General features: G+C 45.6%; 1 protein-coding gene across 40 annotated transcripts in view; it reads right to left on the minus strand.

Moving 5' to 3' along the window:
• The window catches only part of ARMH1 (armadillo like helical domain containing 1), a 58491-nt gene that overhangs the window by 22414 nt on the left and 19135 nt on the right, over positions 1–16942 (minus strand). For all 40 annotated transcript variants that reach the window (XM_081488756.1, XM_081488783.1, XM_081488782.1 and 37 more), the window contains 4 exons: positions 12231–12299; positions 10404–10570; positions 9037–9233; positions 6252–6336 (listed from right to left, as the gene is read on the minus strand). In XM_081488756.1, the coding sequence (XP_081344882.1) occupies positions 6252–6336; positions 9037–9233; positions 10404–10570; positions 12231–12299 (518 nt within the window). The remainder of the gene's footprint in view (positions 1–6251; positions 6337–9036; positions 9234–10403; positions 10571–12230; positions 12300–16942) is intronic.

Genomic DNA, 16942 nt, shown 5'->3' on the forward strand with positions numbered 1-16942 from the left:
CAACTCTGCGAATACTTTCACCAACAGCAATCATATGTGATGCCTCTTCTTGATCTGATGACATCTAACAATCCTAAGAGGGACTGGTATAACATATTGTACCTTAACTATGGACATAATGTGACTTAATTTTGATTAGGTTTTAACTTGGTTTAATGACTATTTTGCCTTATGTAACTGTAAAACAGGGTTTGTTTCTAACTGTCTGAAAGCTTCTAAGTTACAAATGGTTGTCCAGGCTCCTATGAGTGCCACAGCCACCTCCAACTATTACTTGGGGCCTCTGGATCAGAGACTCTCAATATGAGGGTTAGGAGAATATGTTGCCTCAACAATTTAGGGATGGAAGCAAGTAGTTATGGAACGAAAATGACGCTCCTTTACCTTGGCAACATAATTCTCCTAAAAGAAAAGGGGGGAATGAGAGAATCAATTCCTAGGCATGTTGAGAAGAATTCCAGGGTCCCTGAGGAGGAGAAAGGGGTCTGGGGCTCTCAAGGAGGAGATAGGGGTCTGGAATTCTCAAGGAGGAGGAAAGGACAAATGTTTTTTCCTACATTCCTTAGTAAGGATTATATAACAATAATGTATTCTGGTTGAGGACATGTTTCTCCTTCCTGAAAACCTTCTGACTAATCCTGTTATCTTAAAATGTATATTATGGGAGTGGGTCTAGTAAGGTCTTTACAACCTTGAGACATTCTTTTGATTTATTGTAATAACCAATTAAAAAGTATATAATTCCCTTGCTAAGCCTAGGGATTGGGGCACTCTCTGTCCCCTTCTGAGGTCTATGTCAGAAGCTTTGTCTGTCCCTTTCTCACTTTAATAAAACTCTGCTACACAAAACCTCTTGAGTGATCAAGCCTGGTCCCTCGTCCTGAAGCAAAATTTTCTTCTTTGGTGATCATGAATCTGACACCATTCACCATAAGCTATCAACAAGCTATGGTGGGTTAGCCTAGGTGATCACAGTGGGAACAGAGAAAGTAAGTGGAGGCAGAGCCTTGAGGACTTGACAAGGATGGAATGGGTGGGAGGTGAGAGAAAGTTGGTCATCTGGTATCAGTCCTATACTTTTTCTTGAGCAATTGGGTTGGTGGTCGTAACTTTTATTGAAAATAGGAGAAAGAACAAGTTTGGGGAAGAAAATGAAACAGGAGGGAAGGGGGCAGGGCACAAGTTGTAAAGAATGACATGGGTGTTGAGAAAAACAGGATATGACAAAAACTGGTTAGACCCTACTAGGCCCAAGATGGTGAAAGATTCAACTTCCAATAGACTTTGAGCTTCATTATACACTCATTGTAATACATTAGCATATGCTAAATAATACACCCACAGGCCCCATGACAGTTCCAAGGCTGACCCTAAAAGGTCAAAAAATGGGTGGTGGCCCAATTGCTAGAAATCCTCACTCCTTCCCCCAAATAAATAATCCTCCCACTTAATAGCCTATGAAATGACACAGCCCATAAAAACTAACCCCTCCTGCACCCAAGGGAGGCTCAAACTTTCTGAGTCTGACTATATTTTGCCTATGGAATTCAAATCTCTGCTTTCACTTTACTTTGACTCACTCTTGAATTCTTTCCTGGGAGAAGCCAAAGACTCTCACTTGGTGGCCTGTCCCAGGGATTCTCTAGAGACCTAGGATATGATCATTCTCTCATTCTCCTACAACAAAAATCGAGAGTTCTGTTTTGGCTATACATTTCAGATGTTATTAGACATTCATGGAGATTTCAGGGGAGAGATCAAGGCCAGAGGTACAGACTTGGTAGCTGAATACATAACATATACATGTGGTGTGTAAAGCCATGGGACTAGACAAAATCACTTTGCTGACAAAGGTTCATCTAGTCAAAGCTAGGTTTTTACAGTAGTCATGTATGGATGTGAGAGTTGGATCATAAAGAAGGCTGAGAGCCAAAGAATTGATGCTTTCAAACTGTTGTGCTGGAGAAGACTCTTGAGAGTCCCTTGGACAGCAAGGAGATCAAACCAGTCCATCCTAAAGGAAATCAACCCTGAATATTCACTGGCAGGACTGATACTGAAGCTGAAGCTCTAATATTTTGGCCACCTGATGTGAAGATCTGACTCATTGGAAAAGAACTTGATGCTGGGAAAGATTGAGGGCAGGAGGAGAAGGGGATGACAGAGGATGAGATGGTTGGATGGCATCATTGACTCAATGAACATGAGTTTGAACAAACTATGGGAGATAGTGAAGGACAGGAAAGCCTGGCGTGCTGCAGTCCATGGGGTCGCAAAGAGTCGGACATGACTGAGAGACTGAAAAACAACACCAGGCAAAATCACACAGGGAGAAGGTGTTGCTAAAGAGGTGGGATGTAGGCTGACCCAACATTCTAGTAAGAGAAAGAAAAAACCAGCAAAGGAGACTTGGTGAAACCAGACCGCAGGAGGAAAACTCAAAGTTGTATCCCAGAAGCTGAGAGAAAAGAGTGAGTTGTTTTTTGACCAACTGGGTCAAAAGCAGCTGTGAGATCATGTAGGAAGCAAATGGAAAAATGGAGCTGGAGGGGAACTTGAAGTCAAGGAACTTGGAACTGTGCATTTTTGAACAGGATAAATTAATCTTTTTTTTTTGAGGGGGGTGGTTATGTCTTTTACATATTATTTAATCCATAGGTTAGCAAGGAGGGGCTCATTTTGAAGCTGGGTGATATGCAGCCTATTTTTTAAAATGTTTTAAAATTTTATCAGCTTTATTGAGGAATAATTGCCATCTACAGAGCATGTCTACATGTGAATGGAGATGAACTGCCAGAGAAAAAGGGAGGGGGCAGCTTCAGAAGAGAAGTCTTCGGGAATGTGCTTCAGAGAACAAGCAGAAGTAGAAGGTGGGGCTCTGACGGGAGCAGGGACACTTTGCTGTAATGGAAAAGAGAACAGAAAGGTGAGTGACCTGCCAGGCAGGTCGGTAGGCTTGGAGGTGGGAAGGTGGGGTTCTCAGTGTAAAAGGAGTTAAAGTCATCTCCTGGCTCCTCCATCGCAGACACCGTGGCAAAGGGAAGGGGTCACCAGGCCTTCTGAGCCTCTTCACCTTCTGTTCTCAATGGGACTCTCCCTGAGAGCCCACTTCCCCTGGAGCCTCCCCAGGGAAGGATGTCCTCGCCCTACCTCCACCACCTGCCACGCAGCACACAGGGTACAGAGCACAGCCTCCTTACCTTCCCCCTTCCAAACTATTCCTTTTTCGCCTCCAATACAAACAAAAGTAAACAAACCCCCAGGGCTTGGCATAGTACTTGGCACACCACAGATGTTCAATCAATACTTGTTTTTTTGAAAAAACAAACCAATCCTACCTTTACAAAGGTTAGTCCTTTCAGCCATATCATCTGTGTCCCCTGATGTTGCCATCATCCTGGGGGGAGGTGGGCGGGGGGGGGGATGGTTGGTGGCGGGGAGTGCTCCACCTTGGCCATGCAATTTGGTGTCCTCAAACTCAGAGAAATTAACCTCTGGTCCTATCCAGTCACTGCTGTGAGAACCCCATCTAAGGCCTGTCCGACCTTCCCGCCCCTGCCCTTGGCGGAGTTGCTGTGCAAACTGAGAACTGTATGCCTGCCTGCTAAGTCGCTTAAGTCGTGTCGGACTCTGCGACCCCGTGAACTGTAGCCCGCCAGGCTCCTCTGTCCATACGGATTCTCCAGGCAAGAATACTGAAGTGGGTTGCTATTTCCTTCTCCAGAGAACCGTATTCTTGCCCTTAACTTCCGCTCTACCCATCTTGTGAAAGAGTTCCTCCTAGTGGACAATCAATGCACATGCATGCTCTGAATTCCCGGGGACAGAAAAAGACTATTTTGAAAGCGCCTGGTAAAAAAAAAAGGAAGAGTAATTCTTTCATTCAACAGACGTTTCTTGTACCCTGTTATGAGTCTGGCTTATCTGAAATTATTTTGAGGTGCACAGTTTCGCTGTTATCACACCAACAGACATCAAACCAAGAAGGCAGTCCAGAGCTTCATGCCCCTGCGGCCTCTGACAGAGTAGGTTGTTATGTAATAAAAACAGAGGGACTCAAGATGGGGTCCGATATGGGAAGAAGCTGGGCCAGTTCAGCTCTGGAGGGCTTTAGTGGAAAAACTGAAGCTAAGCCATTTTTTCCATAAATTTATTCAACAAACTTATAATGCGTACCAGCCTTTTTTTTGCCAGGCCCTGAGCTGGAGAAAGAGATGAATCAGACCCCATCCTAGGCCTGAAACTGCTCACTAACACAGTGTGCATGGGGGGACTCCCTCTCTCATCCACTCAACAGACATGTACCCAGGACCTAACCTATGCTGGGGACTGTGCTGAGGGTGTTAGGGGCAAGCAACCTGAGCTACAAGAAAACTGTTCACAGTCTATATAAAGGGCGGTATATTCTGGAGATAACTACTCCAGGGGAGGGAGGTGCTGGAGGGGAGAGGGGAGTGCAAGTTGGGAAAAAGGAAGCAGGCTGACATTTGGATAGGGTTGAAGACAGGTCTGGTAAGGCCTCAGAGAAGAAAGCTTAAGCTGGGAAGTGATGGATAAGTGGGAGTGGTCACTTTGCCACGTGGAGGTGGGGCGAGGGGAGGGAGGTCACAGAGCCACGCAGTCTAGTCTTCTCTGGGTTGTATGATTAAGTTTCCTGACATGATTCTACCGCCAGCTCACCCCCTTGCTCCAATACCAACTACAACTCTCTACTTGACCTGGCCTTGACCTAGGTGCCTCCACCACTCCACTCCCTCACCGGTGACTCCTCCCCAGCTAGGAGACTCTGCTCCAGCTGGAATCAATTCCAACATGGCACTGCTGATCAACATAGGCGTCCATGTACCCCTGCAGGGGTCAAACAAATACAAAGTCGACAGTGCTGCTGAAGGCAAGATAAGACAGACATTCAATTTCAACACTGCTTCTGAAAAAATAATCTAGGCTGGGAGTGAACCCCAGGATCTCACGTGCATACCTTAACCCCAGTGCCTGTCTACTCCTTCTGCCCCACCCCCCAGGCTTCCTGGACCTGGGGGTTCAGCCTGTCCTCCTGGACACAGGTGGCCCTTCCTGTCTGGCGGGCCTCCCTACCCTGGCCTCCTTGGCCGGGCCCATTCCCTCTTCATGTGCCATTTTATTCTCCACACCTAGGTGGTCCCCAGGCATGTCCCTCCTCTCTCTTGCTGGAGCCTCTCTCCCCAGCTAGATCAGCACAGTCCATGTTGCTGTCTGAACAAAGGCCTTCCAGCTGGCCTCCAGCCTCTAGTCTCCCTGCAGTGCTGGCTCACGATTCCATCTGGGATTCTAGAAACTCCACGATCTGGTCCTGGCCTACCTTCCTAGGTCTTCCTGGAGTGAGACCTCTACCAAACCTCCACCAAACGACCTCCCTGCCATTCCCTAGACACATCTTGTACTTCCCTGTGTCTAGGCCTTTACACCAGGCTCCTTTCCAGAATGCTCTCCTCCTCTTTCTACCTTCCCTAATCCTTCCCATCTCAAAGGCTCAGCTTAAATACCACCTTCTCAGAGAATCCCTCTTTGATCTCTCCTGTTGAAAACAGAATCTCCCTTTTCTGAACCATGGTAGGAGCAGGGAAGAAAAATAATATCCTATAAACACCTGCCATGTGCTACATTTTAAAAGCACAGGCTTTGGAGTCAGACAGCTCTGGTTTGAATCTGGTTAGCTGTATAAACGTGTGTAACAGCATCCTTCATCTCTCTGTGCTTCAGTGCTTTAGCTTGAAAAACATAAAAATGCCAACCCTCACCATTCATTCATTTGAACATTAGAATATCTAACATGTGCCAGAATCTATACTCTTGTGGTTATTTTGAGAATTAAATGGAATGATGCATGGAAAGTGGCTGGTGCACAGGCGACCCCAATAAATAAAAACCTATTAATACTACCATTATTCAATCTAGTTTCTTAGAAGAACAGTCCTCAGGGTGATTTCTAATGGAGGGGATGTGCCACATAAGTCCGGGAACCAGAGCCAGCCCTGGACCCAGGAAGATTTTAACAACTGCGAGAGCATGCGGCTGATTCCTAGTGCAGAACGTGACTGTCATTTTCTGCATAACTTGACCATCAGTACCAAGTCAGCACCTTCCGTCTGCTGAGGCTGTCTCAGACACTCAATAAGGCTCTTTGTGAATAGGAGAAAACGTCTCAGAGCCAGTCTGCCCAGTTCTCATGGCCACCTTCGGCCATCTGGAGCAGATCCGGCCATCTCCCTTACCTTCATACTGGACTTCCAAGTGCATCGTACATAGCAGCTTCAGTACACAGTCCACGATGCTGGGGTGTGTGGTCCCGACGATCGACTGGCAAGACAGACAGGGGGACAAGGTGGTTACTCTTTCCATCTAGTCCACTTGGGAGAAGTGAAAAGCTGACTTCCAAACAGCCAGGCAGCCTGGCTGAATGGGGAGTTGCGGGGGTGGGGGAGGAGCAGCAGTGAGTCATGGGGCCTTGGCCCCGACACTGAAGAGGTTAGTTTCTTCTGGAGAAGGGGGTGGAGATGAGCAGCCAGAAATCTCCCGAGAATCTGCCAAGGTTGCCACTGGACCGCCTGGCTCAGGAGGCACTCGGTGGAAGGCTAGCCGGCCATTGCTAGAAGTGCAGACACCAGTTGGCTATCTCTGCTCAGGCGGAGGATGGGTGCAGGCCCAAGAGAAGGGAACTCATCTAAGATCCTAAGTCTCTTCTTCAGCAAGACCTCACCCAGTCAGGCAGCCCCCTGCCCTGTCTGCATCTTCCACCCCTGCCTGTGCATTGGGTTCCTGTCCTTCAGCATTAAACATCCTCATGCTCAGCCAGCTTCAATGCAACTTTCCTTCAACTCTGTCTCTTCTCATTACTGCTTGTTCCCTCTTTACACCTAAGTTTCCTAGGGGAAGCCACGTCTCCGTCCTCCATGCATCCTTTGACAGACGGCTATAATTTTTGTTTTCCTGCCATTGGATAGTCCCCCAATTCAGCAAAACTTTTCCTGCTGGGCCCAGCTTTCTGTTGTACCCACACAATCTCTCTACTATATTTGAGCCAGCTGATCATGTCCTGCTTCTTGAAACTCCTTTCCATTCATTTTCACAGATCTGTGTTTTTCTGTTCTCCTTGTATGGCTTCTGGTTCTTTTTCAAAGAGGCAGCATGGTATATGGACAGAATAAGGTCTTGAGGTAGAGCTGGATTTAATAGTCACTTAGTAAATATCTTCCACTCAGTGTTCGGCCTTGAATAAGTCACTGAACATCCTCCTAAGGCTTGGTTCCATCACCCATCAAGGGGATGACAGTCCTTGTCTCCATCAGCCCTTGTGAAGACTGAAAGAGACAGTGTAAGTAAAGCCTCGAGCACAGTGAAGGAGGCACTTAAAACATGGGAACTGGAAATAATAATGCTAATCAGATATTTTACTGATCTTCTTCCTGAGCTCATCTCTTAAACGTTGGTGGTGTTCCTTTTCTTCTTACTTGGTACACTCTACCTGGGTGATCTTATTTACTTCTACTCTTTCAGATACCACTTCTCCACTCAGAAACTCCAACAAAAGGCCATCTTCACCTCAGATCTCTCTGGAGCCTCAGACTTTAATTTCCTGCTGTCCTGTGGGCATCTCTACTAGATGTCCCCAGCAGTGATTCCTCAATGAAGCTAGGAATCATCACTGTCTGGGGAAACTTAAAGGCCCCCTGAAAGCTGTCAGATTCTCTGGGAGCAGGGCACAGGATTTAGTATTGTTTGCACAAGTGACCCATCTATATCTTTTGCAACCAGCTTGGTCTGCTGCTCACATGGGGACTTGGGAGCCATTGAGACTCATCAAGTTTATTGGGTCAAAACCTAACTCCATCGAAATCAAATCCATGTTTTCTGTTCTTTTGGTGGCATACAACTCACCCGTGAAGTCCAAAATTGGTGTCTTGACTGCTTTTCTTTTTTTTTTTAAGATTTTTTTGTTTTAATGTGGACCATTTGAGAGCCATGGGTCTTCATGGATGCAGGGCTTTCTTTAGTTGTGGTGAGTTCGGGGTTGCTCTTCGTTGCAGTACTTGGGCTTCTCATTACAGTGGCTTGTCTTGTTGCAGATCTTGGGCTTTAGGGGGCAGAGGCTTCAGTAGTTGTGGCTCTCGGGCCCTAGAGTGCTGACTCAGTAGTTGTAGCGCAAGAGCTTACTCACCTCGAGGCATGTGGATTCCTCACGGCTGAGGGATTGAACCTGTGGCCCCTGCATTGGCAGGCGGATTCTTAACCACTGAACTACCAGGGAACTCCCTAAAGTCTTTATTGAATTTGCTACAATATTGTTTCTGTTTTATGTTTTGCTTTTTGGCCATTAGGCATGTGGGATCTTAGATCACCGACTAGGGATCAAACCCCCACTCCTTGCATTAGAAGGTGAAGTCCCAATCACTGGACCACCAGAGAAGTCCCTCTTTGATCTTTTAGTTGTCTCTCTGCCTGCAGCCCCTCCTGGAGCTGTACTGAGAGCTTTAGATGGTTCATCTCAAAACCTCTCTTGCAGGCATGGTGTCCCCGCCTCACTAGGCATGGTTTCTTCGTGTGGTCATCACCATGCCCCAAAGCTGACTTTGCTGTATGCCAGGGCACCCAGAGGAAGGCAGGAGCCGATGAAAGAAATGGAGCTTTCCCATGCACTGGCGATCCGGCTCCTTTCTTCACTTACATGCAGCCTACAACGCCACCCTGCTTCTTTCCCTATCAAATTGACTCCTTTAATCTTTTCTATGGTCCTTTCATCATCCTTGTTGCTTGTCTCAACCACTTTTAAGTCTGCCAACATCTTTCTGATCCTCAAGTAAACAGGACAAATCAGTCTGCTGGGAGACACGAACTCTCTGCCCTGCTCTGGCCTTCTGGAAGTAACGCTGATTGAACAGCAGACAGGCAGTGGGAGGTCGAGCTCTGTGTCTCATGCCTGTGTGGAGCGCACCTGTGGAAGGTAATTGTCAGATTACTGAGTTGGAATCAGAATCACTGGAGCGTGCGGCTTGGGCTTACCTGGGCAGTCCTGAGTGTCTGCAGCGCCAGCTGCTGAGCTTTCGGGGACGCACAGGGCAGCAGGGCTATCAGACCTTTGTACACTTGATTCTGGTACTTGGGATTACCGTGGAGCAAAGAATCCAACAGGACCTGAACTTCTTCCTGAGTCTCTTCTGACTTGGACTTGGCCAAAAATTCTGCTATGGATCGTACACCTGAGTAAAGGAGAGGGGAGATGCTAGATGGGAAGGGGTTTATGAAAATTTTCCTCACTTGAGGTTATATCATATGAGATAATAGGATTAACACATATTTAACCAGCCCTGTTCAAAGCAAAATCGAGGCTCTGTTCTCATGTTGCATCACTGTTTTTTTCATCTCACGGTTATGTGTCCGGAGGATTTTGTTTCAACCTAGGCATGTTAGCTTGTCAAAATCTGTTTTCAAATTTAAAATGGCTCTGCAAAATGCACAAGTAAAACTTGCCTGTTTGATGGTTGTATGATAATTAACACATAGGTAGCAGTCAGCACTAAATGTTTTAACAAATACTACTATATTTAGTCCTGGAAACTACACTGAGAGAGAGGTATTAGTCCCATTTTATGAATAAATACACCAAGGCTCAGAAAGACATGAGGGAAGGGCAGTGAGGGATGCACTTTAAAGAGGGGTGCGTGGTGATGGCCTTTCCAGTGCATGTCTCAAGCAGAGTGCTTGGCGGAACATCCTGTAAAGACTGGGTGACTTCCTTTCCTAACTTCACTGGAAGCTCTTTGAGGATAAGGACTGTATTTTATTTAGCTTTGTATTCCCAGCACCTTAGTTATGCATGCATGCTCAGTCGCTTCAGTTGTGTCCGACTTTTCGCAACCCTATGGAGTATAGCCCACCAGGCTCCTCTGTCCATGGGATTCTCCAGGCAAGAATAATGAGTGGATGGCCATGCCCTTCTCCAAAGGATCTTCCCAACCCAGGGATCAAACCTGTGTTTCCTGTATTGCAGGTGGGTTCCTTATCACTGAGCCATCAGGGAAGCCCACCTTAGTGTATACCTAGCACCATATTTGACAATTTTAGTTCAAATTTATTTCTAGAGTTATTTACAAATGACTCGACAACTCATTGCTGAATGGATGCATGAAAGAAACTATATTTGAAATGAAGTATTTCCAAAACCGCCACGAAAAGATTTGAGCAAATGATGAATCAGGAAAATCATAAATCTTGGTCTTCTGGAGGTGAATATGGATGGGAGCTAAGTGAGTTCACTCTACAGAATGCTTCCTGTGCAGCCAGGTCCCTGGGGTATTTTCCTCTAGCAGTTCTGGGGGTCCCCAGGGAGATGGGGGGGGAGTGACACCCTTGTCCTACACAATACCCACCGTAGCTTTCACAGATGAGCTCCTTGTACTTCCTGCCGGAGTTTGCAATCACCTGAAGTAGCTTGATGGATTCCTTCTTGTCCTCCTCCCTGATCTTATTCAGTGCAAGGATCTCCAAGAGGGTTAGGACCCCTCCAACCTCAAGAAACTCTATGAGGTATCGATTACTGTCCAGAGAAATAGAAAAGCAGAAATAAGACACTTGTCGAGTTCCTTGGCACTAACCCTTCTAAGGTTATGATGCTTTTGAACTGTGGTGTTGGAGAAGACTCTTGAGAGTCCCTTGGACTGCAAGGAGATCCAACCAGTCCATCCTAAAGGAAATCAGTGCTGAATATTTATTGGAAGGATTGATGCTGAAGCTGAAGCTCCAATACTTTGGCCACCTGCTCTGAAGAACTGACTCTTTGGAAAAGACCCTGATGCTGGGAAAGATTGAAGGCAGGAAGAGAAGGGGATGACAGAGAATGAGATGGTTGAATGGCATCACCGACTCGATGGACATGAGTTTGAGCAAGCTCTGGGAGTTGGTGATGGACAGGGAAGCCTGGTGTGCTGCAGTCCACAGGGTCGCAAAGAATCAGACACGACTGAACTGAACTAAACTGAACCTTTCTAAGAGATCTCAAGGACCTTTCTTCATATAGTCCTCCTATCCAGGAAATGTTCATGGGTAAACTGATACAACAGTTAGGAAATTCTTCCCCCCGGAAGGAAATGTGAAAGTCAAATACAGTGGCCATTTCCTGTGCTTGACTTTCCAGCATCTGTGTCTCTTCTTGAAAGAACACCTCAACTGTCCCTTGGGGAATCACCCCTTCATCACTCATGAGCCATGTGGTTTTGGGAGGGTGAGCAGATGACAAAGAGTATGTCATCCTCTGACTGTAGTAATTGATTTGGGGCCAGGCATATGACCTAAGTTGGTCCAATGAGGCTCATGATTTTCTTGAGAACCCTTGGGAAATACATGCTCTCTCTTTTTTTTTCACATGTTCTCTTAAAACATTTTTTTGGGGGGATTGCACTTCATAGCATGTGGGATCCTAGTTCCCTGACCAGGGATCAAATCTGTGCCCTCTTGCATTGGAAGTATGGAGTCCTAACCACTGGACTTCCAGGGAAGTCCTACATGCTCTATTTTTGATGTGACTGAGCTAGAAGGATGCAAGTCTGGAGTGTCTGAAGACCACGGCACATGGAGGTCTATGAATATAGAGGAGAACAGAGCTGAGAAATGAAGAAAAAGCAGGAATGACCAACTACTCACATTTTTTGAGCCCTTGGATCTAGTGAACCTGGAAATATGGATTTCCATCTTCCTGACATTTCAGTTAAGTGGGCTAATAATGTTTACATTTTCCTTGTCCAGTATGAGTTGAAAGTGAAAGTGAAAGTCACTCAGTCATGTCCAACTCTTTGAGACTCCATGGACTATTCAGTTCATGGAATTCTCTAGGCCAGAATACTGGTAGCCTTTCCCTCCTCCAGCGAATCTTTCCAACCCAGGGATTGAACCCAGGTCTCCCTCATTGCAGGCAGATTCTTTACCATCTGAGCCATCAGGGAAGCCCAGGTTCAGTATGAGTTAGTTTCCTGTAATTCACAACCAAGAGGATGCTGACTAGCAAAGTATCAATGGAGCGCATGAGAAGGAGGAGCAACTAGACCAGGACTACAGGTGCCACCACCTCTGGGTCCATCTTGAGGGCTACTAGGTACCCACTGATAACTAGGAAGTCAAGATCCCATGGGGTAGGAATCCCAAGGACACCATGAGCCCAGTAGGCAACTGAGACTCCAGAATCTCTCTAGAACAGAACTCACCTGCTTACAGCTGATAAGAAGACGCCAATGGACCTGAGCAGCTTATCTAAAGGCGAACCAGTCATGTAGCTGTACGACAAGTTAAAGAGTAAATTTCAGGGTGGTTTTCCATCCCGTGTCTGATCCCTGATACCACCTATGGCCCGGATGACTAACAGCTGAACTGTGCCCTTTATCTGAGAGGGACTACTAGGTTTCAGGGACAGGTGGATGAGGGGTGCTGGCAGGCGTGTTCATGGTTCTCCAGGAAGCTCTTCTGGGGCAGTTCAACCACCCTGGCTCTGATGGGCTCTCTAGAGAGTAAGAGGCTCTGATGAATAGAAGGTGCATGAAAAAAGCTGGGGGTCAATTTCACAACCCTCCCTATGCCATGACCATTGTACCCTTGGGTCTCAGCACAGTTCATTACTTTGTGCCTCATTCTTGGACTTCTCTAAAAAATAATCAGCTTCATCATTAATTTTTCAATTTTATCTTGCTCAAAGCTTTATACTGGAGGTCACTATCTTTATGAAGAATTGTGTGTCTTCCTAATAAGAACAATAGGAGATGGTGGAAAAATTAAACTCTGATTTAAAACAACCTCAGTACTTAATGTTATTTTTTAATGTGAGCTTTTGCAAAAAGCTTCATTGTAATAAAGCACCCAGAGCACACATCAGCTCGGATGCAAGGTATGAAATCAAGCCACAACAGAAGAGGAACCAGTCAACAATTACTAGGCTCATAACACATCACGGGCTCTTAGAACACTTAAGAAATTAGCTGAAATTACTGCAGCTCATGGAGGATGACTGAGAGCTTCCAAGACTGATAAAGGCTAATGTAATGGGTTGGAGGTAATGGTGCTTTGTTGGTAAGGGAGGGTGCATGAGGCAAATTATCTCTGCTGCACCCTGGTTCCCAGGGTGCCAATAGAAGTAGAGACAGATTGGCTCATTAGGAAAAGCTCTTTACTGCAAAAACAGTGTTTGCTCTGGAGCCAGGCTCCCCTGCCTGTTGCCATTGTAGCTGGGGGCCAGGCTACCAGCCCATCACTCTGCTTCCCTGAAACCCCCGCCCCCATTCCTGCCTCCATACCTCCTCAGTGCCTCTTTTCTTCAGTCACCAGTGAGGCTGACCAACTTTTGACACCTTCTTTTCCCTCTGTCCCAGGCTAGCCTTATTATCATAACCACTCACTATATGTATTTCTGGTCCATTATTTCCAGCAATTAGTTCCAGAAGTTTGCCACTCTGCCAAGCTATCAGCAGGAGCTAACAAGTGCTAAGCATTACTATTGTGTGCCAGGCACTGTGCTAACAGCTTTGCCTGCCTGGTCTCAGTTAACTGTCACTGCACCCTGCAGTGGATGCTATCAGTATTTCTACTTTATTCATGAGGAGATAACCCCACACAGATTATAATGACCTGTTCAAGGTCCCCAGGTTCACTGATGGAACTGGTATTTGAACCTAGGTAGCCTAACTCAGAGTCCGAGTTCTTACTGTCAGGCCATCCTGCCCGGATGGTCTCCTTAGATGGTGTTGAAAGTGGGACCGTGGCAGGGAGACCCTGAGGGAGAGTGGATGATGTCTGGATTTGGGGCCAGTCTTTATCTGTGTACCTGTGCTGTGCTGTGCTTAGTCGCTCAGTTGTGTCCAAGTCTTTGCAACCCCATGGACTGTAGCCCTCCAGGCTCCTCAGTCCATGGGGATTCTCCAGGCAAGAATACTCGAATGGGTTGCCATGCCCTCCCCATCTCTGTGCCTACTAGTAAATTATTCAACCTTTTCAAGGCTCATCTTTCTAATCTAGAAAATGGGACAATACCAATCACCTATTAGGCTTGGTGTGAGGCTCAACTGAGATATTCATATGGTACACAGAGTTCAGTGCTTAGAGCATAAAAAGACTCAATATATGGTAACTAATCATTTTTGTCATTATGATATATACATCCTTAGTTTTACTGATCAGTTCTGGAAGTTCAAGTTTAAAAAAGAGGTTTGAAGCTAATGTGGAATGAGGTGGCAGTCAATTTTATAAAACATGATGATGCTATATTGATTTGTTTTCCTTCAAATCCACCATAGCTGGAGGGCTGGAGAGTAGTGAGGTGGGGGGGGTCACTGATTCAAAATACAGCATTTATGCTATGTGTCTCCAGCCAGTCTGTTTTCTCTGTTGTATGACAAGGTCACAAAAAGTTAGGAAATTATAATTTCAAGTGTAGAAACTGGATATACAAGTGTATATTAAAAGCGTGGTTCAGGAGTTCCCTGGTTGCCTAGTAGTTAGAACTCCACACTTTCACTGCTGTGCCCGGGTTCAGTCTCTGGTCGGGAAATGGGATACCACAAACTGCACAGCGCGACAAAGCAAACAAACAAACACGTTGTTCATTCAATAAGCATTGACTGAGTGTCCACTAAATGTCTGGTGCTCTGATTGATACTGAGGATGTGGAGAAAAATGATACAATGCCTCAGTTAACAAGTGCAATGATTGAGGAAGAAAAGAAGAGAGCTGAAGAGAGAATTCTTGGAAACACTAACATTTAAGGGGTGGTAGAACTTCCAGATGTTCAAGCTGGATTTAGAAAAGGCAGAGGAACCAGAGATCAAATTGCCAACATCTGCTGGCTCACAGAAAAAGCAAGAAAGTTCCAAGAAAACAGCTACTTCTGCTTTATTGACAATGCCAAAGCCTTTGACTGTATGGATCATAACAAACTGTGGAAAATTCTTAAAGAGATGGGAATACCAGACCACCTGACCTGCCTCCTGAGAAATCTGTATGCAGATCAAGAAGCAATGGTTAGAAGCAGACATGGAACAACAGACTGATTCCAAATTGGGAAAAGTGTACATCAAGGCTGTATAGTGTCACCCTGTTTATTTAACTTATATGCAGACTACATCATGCGAAATGCCAGGCTGGATGAAGCACAAGCTGGAATCAAGATTGCTGGGAGAAATATCAATAACCTCAGATAGGCAGATGACACCACCCTTATGGCAGAAAGTGAAGAGGAACTAAAGAGCCTCTTGGTGAAAATGAAAGAGGAAAGTGAAAAAGTTGGCTTAAAACTCAACATTCAGAAAACTAAGATCATGGCATCTGGTCCCATCACTTCATGGCAAATACATGGGGAAACAATGGAAACAGTGAGAGACTTTATTTTGGGGGGCTCCAAAATAACTGCAGATGGTGACTGCAGCCTTGAAATGAAAAGACACTTGCTTCTTGGAAGAAAAGCTATGACCAACCTAGACAGCATATTAAAAAGTGGAGACATTACTTTGCTGACAAAGGTCCATCTAGTCAAAGCTATGGTTTTTCCAGTAGTCATGTATGGATGTGAGATTTGGACCATAAGAAAGCTGAGTGCTGAAGAATTGATGCTTTTGAACTGTGGTGTTGGAGAAGACTCTCGAGAGTCCCTTGGACTGCAAGGAGATCAAACCCATCAATCCTAAAGGAAATCAGCCCTGAATATCCATTGGAAGGATTGATGCTGAAGCTGAAGCTCCAATACTTTGGTTATCTGATGCAAACAACTGACTCATTGGAAAAGATCTTGATCCTGGAAAAGATTGAAGCAGGAGGAGAAGGGGATGACAGAAGATGAGATGGTTGGATGGCATCACCAACTCGATGGACATGAGTTTGAGCAAGCTCCGGGAGTTGGTGATGGACAGGGAAGCCTGGTGTGCTGCAGTCCATGGGGGTCACAAAGAGTTGGACACGGCTGAGCAACTGAACTGAACTGAGGAAAAGACCCTGTAATGGTTACTGAGAAACAGTGATAGGAGAAGGGAGAGGAGAGGAGAGCTTTAGAAGGGGCAGTGGTCAAGCAGGGCCGGGGCTTGGGTGTGAGGCAAGTGACTCACTTTCTTCTGGTAGGATTTTTTTTTTTTGCCCATTCCATATGGCTTACAGGATCTTAGTTCCTTGAGCAGTGATTGAACCCACACCCTGGGCAGTGAAAGTGCAGAATCTTAACTTAAGTGCCAGGGAATTTCCTCAAGTATGAAATTTAAGGGGCTATCAAAAGACTCAGTGACTAAATAATATTTCCTGTACTATTTAAAAAAAGAAAAATAATACAAATATCCATGATGAAGAATATATCAAAGTTTTGGGACTTCCCTGGCAGTCAAGTGGTTAAGACTTCACCTTCCAATGCAGGGGATAAGGGTTCAGTCCTCAGCTGGAGAGCTAGGATCCCACATGCCTTATGGCCAAAAAAACCAGAACATTAACAACAGAAACAACCTTGTAACAAATTCAATAAAGACTTTAAAAATGGTCAACATCTATCAATCAATCAATATCACAGTTTTAAATAAAGCTAGGATCTGACCCTGAACATGTATGACCCTGCCTCACTCGCATCACCCTTTGGTTGAATGGAAAATGTTGTCAGGTTAGTGACAGCCTTGGTGAGGTTAGTGTCACGAGTTGAGGGGACAAAGTCAGATGGTAGTGCTGATGTTTTTCAAAACACCACTTGTGGATCACTGGCATCAGAGTCACCCAGCATTTTTTTGACAAAGATTCCAAGGACTCACCCTTAATCTACTAAATCAAACCTGGGAGTTGTGTGTGTGTGGAGGGGGTAACATGTTATCTGCATCTTAAACCTCTTTTATGCACATTAATGTCTAAGAACGCTGGGGTTAACCCAAAGATGTATTCAGAGGACTCCCTTTGGATTGTGTCCTCG

This window comes from Giraffa tippelskirchi, chromosome 5 (genome assembly GCF_054371585.1).
Source record: "Giraffa tippelskirchi isolate mGirTip1 chromosome 5, T2T-mGirTip1v1.2.pri, whole genome shotgun sequence".
Lineage (NCBI taxonomy): Eukaryota > Metazoa > Chordata > Mammalia > Artiodactyla > Giraffidae > Giraffa > Giraffa tippelskirchi.